Source organism: Zea mays, chromosome 5 (assembly GCF_902167145.1).
Source record: "Zea mays cultivar B73 chromosome 5, Zm-B73-REFERENCE-NAM-5.0, whole genome shotgun sequence".
In the NCBI taxonomy this organism is placed as follows: domain Eukaryota; kingdom Viridiplantae; phylum Streptophyta; class Magnoliopsida; order Poales; family Poaceae; genus Zea; species Zea mays.
Window position 1 is genome coordinate 12,865,473 of NC_050100.1, and position 8,531 is coordinate 12,874,003.

The window sequence follows — 8,531 nt, forward strand, 5'->3', positions numbered from 1 at the left end:
AAAAAGTAGTCCTATTTTATTATCATATTGGAATCAAATGCCTATTACTTTTTTTTGAAGTATAAGTTTTGGCTGGAGACTGATAGGCTAAGAAATGAACTGACGAACTTTATTATTAACCAAGAATTACATACATGACAACAATATTCAAGCGTGGACTCCTCTCTCAACCCTACAAAGATCATGGTATGATCTCCATCCCCTACCCTGAGACTGACAAAACCAATGAAGAAACACATCGCACGGCGCAGCACAACAATTTACTACGAGACACAATCTGCCCAGGCTCATATGGAGATGCTGTTGGGAATGCCCATGGCAGTAAGCCCCTCGGCCTTCTCGCCGGTAACGTCCGACGTGTTGGGGTACAGCAGCATGTACGGCATTTCCACAGGCCCCTTCCGGTTCTTCAAGTCCGGACTGTCGTTCATCGTCTTGATCCGATTCTCAATCTGCACCAGCCGGCTCCCGAATCTTTTGAACGCATCCAGCGCCTTGGCGTCTGACGTCCAGCGATCAGGCTCGTCACGCTGGCCGAGGTACACCTCGTCGGAGGAGTGCTTGGAGAGGATCTCGATGAGCGAGATGCCCAGGATGGTCTGGAACTGGCTGGTGATGGTGCGGATGAACACCATGTCCGCCTCCTTCTGCCCCGCTCCCAGCTTCTTGTAGTCGTGGCTGCCTGGCTCCGGCATCGGGCGCCGGCTGGCCGTCGGCCGGTTCGGGAGGTACCCGGCGTATGGGTACTGCCCAAAGTTGACAGCCGCGTGCAGCGCGGATGCCACCCAGATGATGGTCGTGCACGCCCTAGCCAGCTGCTGGACGGTGTCCATCCTGGGCCACCAGTCTCGGTCCTTGAGGTCGCCGTGCGCCTCCTCACGCACCTCCTTCCACCACGCCTGCAGCTCCACGTCACGCTGGAGCTCGCCGTCGTTAGGGTAGTAGATGTCCAGGTACTCCTTGACCCACCGCTCGATCGCCCACCAGATGACGAGCCCGTCAACGGCATAGGGGTAGTCCTTGATCAGCAGTCGGACACCATATGGGCTTGACTGGTCCGGCACAGCCACACCTCTGAACGCACGCAACCACAACCACGTCAAGAACCGAACAGTTTTCTATAGGCGTTTAGTGCTGCTCACCTCAGTGTATTGTCTACGTACCTCTTGACGAGATCTGCTGGGAGAGCCTGCTCGTTGAAATTCCAGCTCTTGTACACGTCTGCCGACATCCCCAGCGCGTACTTTGCAGGGAACACGGTGCGCTCGAAGACGCCGCCGGCGTTGATGAGTGTCTGGCGTGCCAGGGCGTTGATGTTCAGCGTGTCACGGTAGTGCGGGCTCAGCAGCTTGTGCACGGGATGCACCACGCTGAGCTGCCGGTTTGTCGCGATTACGAACGGCTCGATCACCGCGTGCGTGTTCAGCCTGCAATGCAATGCAAGCCACACAATTAAGATTAGTGCTTCAGTTATCTATGTACATTAATTAATTAAAAGGAAAAAAAAAGAGAAAAAGGCACCAGAAACATTTCTTATACCAGTGGCTGATCAGCTGATGCCAGGCAGAGTCGTTTACGCAGGCATAAGCCTTGGCGAGCTGCCAGACGTGGCCCTCGACGCCGGTGTGAGCCGGGGTGTACACCTTGCTGACCGCGCCGCGCTGCTGGCCGTCAGGGTGGGGCAGGCTCAGCTCGATGGCCAGGGGCTTCAGCGTGCCATCGTCCTTCAGGAACAGTAGGGTCCTGCTGGCGTAGATGAAGTTCCCCTCCAGCTCGTTGATCTCGTCGAGGTACGGCATGAAATGGTCATGGTGGTCTAGGATGAAGAGCCTCTTGTTCCTCAGTGCCTGCACAGGGTTCGTTACGCGGAAATCAGATCAGTCGATGGTTTTAAGCGGCTTTCGGTTGTACGTGCGTGCGTTCATGCAGTCCAGCATACGTTCTGCACCGACAGGCCTCCCATGTTATGCCGGATGTGAGCTTCAGTGATCTTGCTGGTGTGGTCTCCGTACTGCCTTGGGTCCAGGGTGCTTTTAGCGGGGAACTCCTGAGATACGAAATATATATATAAAAAAAGGCCTTTAAGGCTCTGTACTCAGTTAATATATGGGGCAAGGTGTATTTTTGCCGATCCAAATGATGCAAGAACGCTAACCGTCAGACGTTTGATGATTACTGGGTTCACGCCTGCAAGTGTCTCTCTCGCGAACTCTTCGTCAGTCCTCCAGCCAAACTTAAACTCCGGAGCCTTTTTCAACACATCTGGTTTTATACCAACCAAGATTCAGCCTTAGCCATGGTAAATTTTTTTCTAGTTCAGGCACCGGCCGTTTAACATAGAAAGATTCCAAAAAAAAAAGAAATTTGGGTTTACCTGATTTGATGACATTTGGAAGGGGCATCTTTAGCGGGTGGTCATGGCTACCGTTCGGCAGAATGCTTCGAAGGAACTCGCTGGGGATCTTCTTCCTGATCTCTGCTATCAGTGGGTTGTTGGGTGCCTCTGGGCCCAGCTCGTAGAGCCCGAGGATATCCTCAAACGAATCGAACTCCTTGGGCGTGTCATCGACGAAAGTCCCCAGTGTTGGAAGAACAGCCTCGATGATCGTCTTCAGCGAGTACCCAAGGAAGTCCGACATCTTGAGATGCCCAAAGCGTTCGTCACGCGGGACGTAGATGTTCAGGTTCAGCAGGAAAAGCCTGCTCTCCGAATTTGGGTCTGCGTAAAAAGGTTAACTCAGCAAGGATTTCAGCCAAATTTCTGGCATCCTGTATGGTATGGACTAGCACTAGCTGACTTGAGCTAGTACCTTTCTTTGTTGGGTGCCGGCCAGTTCTGCAGCGACGGGGATACGGGTGTTCTTGGCTGCCACCGAGGATCGGCCGAGCGTGCTCTTCGCCCTTGTCGGGATCACCAAGGTCATTGTAGTAGTCGTAACGGTAGACGCGATCATGCTCCTGGTATGGTCCAGGATTATCGTCGCCACGGAGAATCTTGAGCTCATCTTGCCGATAAGGCACCAACGCCGCCGGCATTTTGCTCGGCAGATAGGTCTGCAAGCAACACAGGATTAGAGTGAGACTGGCCTGTTTTTTTCTATATATAGCCACGGAGTAATATAGTGCTGGCAGAAGTAAAACGTAGGATGAATATGCCGTGATGGATCAACCAGTTCTGGCCTTCTGGGTCAACAAACGAGCATAATGAATATGCCCTGATGGATCCTTTCCACAAACCTAATTAAGCAGCACTACTTTGCGTTAATTTAGTCATATGCTACGTAAATGCAGTAGAGAGCCCTAACAATAATACGAAGTGATGAGTGTGTGGATGCGGTTGTTTGGTAGTACGTGTTGTGTAGGAGTATACAGATACATATAGCAATGATTGTCCTTGTCTTGTCCATATTTTTGCTTCTAGCAGCAAAAAAAAAAGTAACCTCAATTTTTGTAATTAGTTTTTTAAAACTCCTTCTCTGTTAATATATGCCCGGTAGATCTCCTCCTGCTGGTCGCTTTTCAAAAAAAAAAATCGTGACATGCATCAGAAAGATTAATACTCACGTCGTTGGCGAAGAAGATGCGTTCCTGGGAGTAGAGCTTGTGCGGGTAGACCCACGAGTTGGCGACGAAGACGACGGTGCCCTTGCCTGGGACGCCCTCGAGGGTGAGCGTCTTGAGGAAGAACTCGGCGTGCTGCAGGTTCCTGACCAGGACGGCGCCCGGGATGCCCTGCGACTCGTCCCACTCGAAGCTCACCCGGTACACGGTCTCCCCGTCCGCCGTGGACTTGAGCGACACCACCGCCTCCTCCAGGTGCGCCGCCTTCCCCACCTTGCCACGGCCCCCGTTGCCTGGGATCCACCAACCCATGACAGCATGACGGCGAGGTTTCGTTTAAGCACATTATTAGCTCCACACACACACACACAAAAATAGTACTAATAAACAAGGTTTACTATACGACATTTCAGCGGAGATTACAGTACGGCCGGCCGGGTCCTAAACGCCTGCATGCAATCAGATGACGCTAGCTGGAGCGTTGCCGTGGAAGCGATAGCGAACATGAAACCGCAGTCGCGTTCGAGATTCAGAATGCCACACCACCCACACACAACAACTGTTCCAGCCCGGAGAAAATTCCAAAAAAAAATACATCCCTGTCTCACTGTCTGTCCGTGTCCATGGAAGCAGAGCAGGCAAGCAAGTTTCTTAACCGCAATCATGAGTTCGTCGCAGAGACACGGACCCAGCCACCGCGGGTGCAACGGACCATGGACCAGCGACCAACTCTCACGGGTCGCGCGGTGTCGCTCCTGTCCGTCTGACTGTGTGCTTGCCATGCCGGACGGGTGACCAGTCCAGTACAGGCAGGAAGAGACGAAACGTAGAAACCGAAATGGACGGCGAAACGCGCGGTGGCCGCATGCCCGTGCGTTCCGGTCCGGCCACGGGCGGCGAGCCGGCGAGCGAGCGCGGCCGGCGTCACGTCACGGCCCCGTGGCCACCGGGAGCGGGCGTGTTCAGATAGGTGGCGTGGGGCAGGGGCTCGCTTACTGGGGTCGGCCGCGGTGGCGCTGACGAGCTGGAAGGCGACGCCGTCGTCCCAGCCGAGGATCCTGTGGACGCCGTCGAGGAGCGAGGCGTTGAAGTCGCCGACGTCCAGCACCTCCTTCTTGACCAGCCTCACCGTGCCGCGGATCTTGCCCTCGCTCCACGCCTCCTTGTTCTTTCCCGTCAGCCGGTCCGCGACCCCGTGCCAGAACATGGCCGCTCTTCGCTTTTCTCGCTCCTCGCTTCTCAGGAACGCGGTGGCTGGCTGGTGGATGGGCTTCCCTGCTCGCTCCGTCCCTCGCCTGCCGATGTGATGTGCCGGCAATAAGCGAAGCAAGGCAAGGGAAGGGAAGGCACAAGGCAGGCGTGTATGGAAGTGTGGAACTCCTGCTGCCCTGCGCCGCGATATATAGGCGGCGACGGCTGCTCGCCTCGGCTTTATGCTGCGCCTACTCTTTACTGCTTACTGCTCTGCCAGCCAGTGATGTAGGCGACAACGACATGTACTACTACACGATAAGGAAAGGGTGAAGAAGAAGATGACGACGAGGACGATGATGATGAGAAACTAGTTTAAAAAATGCGGGGATTAAGATTGGATAGTACGTATTACATAGTATGGTATGGTATGGTATACGTCGGCGTCACGGGTTTGGGGACCGTGCGGCTTATGGTAATGGTGATCCCGGTAAGGCCTTGTTCGTTTACGTCGGATTGCACCCGGAATCGTTCCAGTTGATTAAAGTTTATATAAATTAGAGAAGCAATCCGGCTAAGAATCGTTCCGACCCACCAATCCGACACAAACGAAAAACGAGATCAGAAAGCCATCAGGCTGGGAGCCGGCTGGCGGCTGCCCCGGGCACATGCGCGGTTTCTCCGGCTCCAGCTGGTCCACGCCGGCGGAGCCAGCAACGGCGCAGGTGTGTAATTGCAACCTGCAAGCGAGCACGGACGAGCCCAGAGGCCAGAGGCCGAGCTGACTGTGTCCATAGCGCCGAGACCGAAACCGCGGCGGAAACGGGCTGCGGTGCCATGCGCATCCCACATCGACTCCGAGGGCGACGACACACACGAGACACGTCGTCGCGAGTGCACTGCAGACCCTTCACTAGGCTCCAGCGCTGAGTCGTCCTACGGAGCTGCTGCCGTCGACGACGATCATGTACAGTGGCCGTGAGGGCCGCGCGTCGTGACGGTCGCGTGCCGTCCTCAACGTTGTTTCCTCTCGGTGGTCCGCCCTGCAAGCAGAACAGGGAAACAGGGACTGGACATTGACCGGCCGGTCTTAATTGCGCCTGGCTTGTGTTAGTAGTAAATTACGTAGCTGAGGAGGTGCGTAGTGTTGATCCTCCCGGTCCCGGCCCCGGTCATGGCAAGGCATCCGCCGGGGCCACGGAATAGACACCGTGTAAAACTCGAACGAAGAGAAAGGCCGCGGTTTCGGTTTCAGTTGCTGCACGTTTCGCCGACACCGATGGACATGGCTGTGTAGCTCAACTTTCTTCATATCATAACCAATGAAGTTAGACTCACTTTCTAAATAATTGTTTATAATAATAGTTGACAACACTAAAAACTACCCCGAGAAGATCTGCACCAGGCGCTAGCTTCTCGTGCTAACCGATGGCGGATCGTACGAGCGACCGATTCCGCGTACATATATACTACAGGACTAAACAATTCCGGACGCCATTTGGTACGGTGAAGGCGAGCCTTCGAAAAATAGAGGAGCAATAAATTTCTCCTCCAGATTGTTTTTGGCCCAGACAAGTCTCTCGGGTCGAGAAAGATCATTCGTCTTTGCTTTGCTTGTAAACCAAGCTCAGGATGGAATGCAAGAAGGCGACAGCGGTTTTTCCAGATGGAAGATTGGTGGTCTGGTCACACTAGGCGTGTTACGTTTATAGAGACTAATTTTTAATCTCTTTGTTCTTTTTTAGTTTTTAAATTGACAAATATAGAAACTAAATATTTAGCAATTTAGAGACTAAGATAAAATAAAATAGATAGAGTAAAATTTAGTCTATAAAAACCAAACATCTCTTAGCTAGCTGTTTCACTGTGTAGCGGTTTGTTTCGGATTATAAATCTACTTAGATTATATAATCTAAATTATTTTAAATTAAGTGTTATTTTAAAATAACTTGGATTATATATTTTAGTTATATTGTAATCTAAAACAAACCAACCCTAGATTTTGTTTTTCATTGACGGCTTAACGCTATGCTGTATACGCGTACCTCTGTATAGATACGCACTCCCTTGTGTCATACTCTCCTATCCAACGATCATCGTGGGGTTATTTGGCTTTGAAGAATCAGTTCATTCTAAATAAAATGTACATCATAACTTTATTCCATAAATTTGATAAAATAAATTCCTATATTTCTCGTATTATTACTAATTATTAGCTTATGAAGAATAAAATGGTGATAAATCAACTCATTACATTCTATAAACAAACAAGAAAGTAAACAGTAAAGAGATAATAGACTACCTCGTGTACATATATATATATATATACACACACTATGCACAAGCGGATCAATCATTCACATTCAGGACGATTGCCTACTAGATCCGAATGTTAAGATGCTCAGTTGCTCCGGCTCTCTCTCCTAAACATAATAAACTAGGGAACGGTACCTTTTGACACTGCAGTAAATTGGAGCAAAGTTGGGCCAGACGACCAGATCACGATGACCATGGGGCTAGGCTAGCCAGTCTGTCGTTATTTGGGTTGCTGCTGCTGTCGCTGTCGGACACTCAGCTGGCGTCGAACTATTCTTTTAATAGTCACATCAAAGCAAAAGAAAAACAAAACAAACAAATAGTAGCTTCATTAGCTCCTAATTCATCCAAATAAAAAGATATAAGACTGTCCGCAATAGTTCCCTCTAAATTTCTCCTCCTATATCACTCTTTTGCGTCACATCATCAACATTTCATTCCCTACTTTTTTATCTCCCGCAGCGATTCTCCCTCTATACTCCACTACAACTATAAAATATCATTATCCAACTCTATTAATCATCTATTACTATTTTTTCTTCACCTATTAAAAAACAGCCGTACAAATGAATAGTTGAAGGGGGACAGCGAATTCACGCTAGGTACAGCGTGTGTTGCTGTTCACATCTGCTGTGTGGGAGGCTTTGGGTGTGTTTGGTTTGACTTTTGGCTTTGGCTTTTGCCCCCCCTAAAAGCCAAAATCCAACCAAAGGGCTGGATCCAGAAAACAGTTTTTTCTAAAAGCCGACTTTCTCGTAGTGCAAATCTGAAAGCACCTCTAGACCTGCTTTTAGTGGCTTTTCGGATCGAACTGTGAAAACATATATCGAAGAATTTTTAATGACTTTTAGTGGTTTCCACCAAACGGTTTTTAGCTTTTTAACATCTTACAGCTACAGCAGCTTTTTCCACAGCTCACAGCCCACAGCAACTTTTTTCACAGCCACAGCCCAACCAAACAGACCCTTTGTAGAGGATGTCGTTGCGGCCGTAAAGGACTTCTGTAGCCGCTAGATGTAGGGGAGAGGGCGGCCTCGCGGACACGGCTGCAGACAGCCTAATATCTTTACCTAAGAGTACGCTTATAGTGAAAATTCGAAGCCGGCAGGACACGTGCTACACGGGCCTGATACTATTATATTCATTGCTCCTGGACGTGACGGGTACGTGCCTGCGTGGACACGTTGCCACACACGTGAAGCACTGGCAACGAAGGTCCACACCGAAATGCTCATCGAAACCTCCAAATCTGTGGGGGTCACACATCATAATCACATTCCATTCAATTGTCCTCATCTTTTAGTTTACTGGCTACCTCGGTTTTGGACCAGATGGATCTTTTCATCGCCGTGATGCACGTGGTCTGCCTTAACTTTTAGAGCTTACTCAGGGCAGTTGTTCATAAATGTAAAAGTAATTATATATGTACTCTATTCATCGTCTATTCATCACCTAGCTATAGC

The 8,531-nt window shown here is 50.4% G+C and overlaps 1 protein-coding gene across 1 annotated transcript; it reads right to left on the bottom strand.

Moving 5' to 3' along the window:
* Positions 1 to 88: 88 nt before the first annotated feature.
* lox5 (linoleate 9S-lipoxygenase5) lies at positions 89 to 4,991 on the bottom strand. Its single transcript, NM_001112505.1, has 9 exons — positions 4,558 to 4,991; positions 3,565 to 3,854; positions 2,811 to 3,054; positions 2,375 to 2,719; positions 2,156 to 2,262; positions 1,940 to 2,047; positions 1,540 to 1,847; positions 1,164 to 1,427; positions 89 to 1,074 (listed from the first exon to the last, which is right to left on the bottom strand). The coding sequence occupies exons 1-9, from the start codon at positions 4,766 to 4,768 to the stop codon at positions 288 to 290; spliced, it is 2,664 nt and encodes an 887-aa protein (NP_001105975.1). The 5' UTR covers positions 4,769 to 4,991; the 3' UTR covers positions 89 to 287.
* Between the last annotated feature and the right edge of the window lie 3,540 nt (positions 4,992 to 8,531).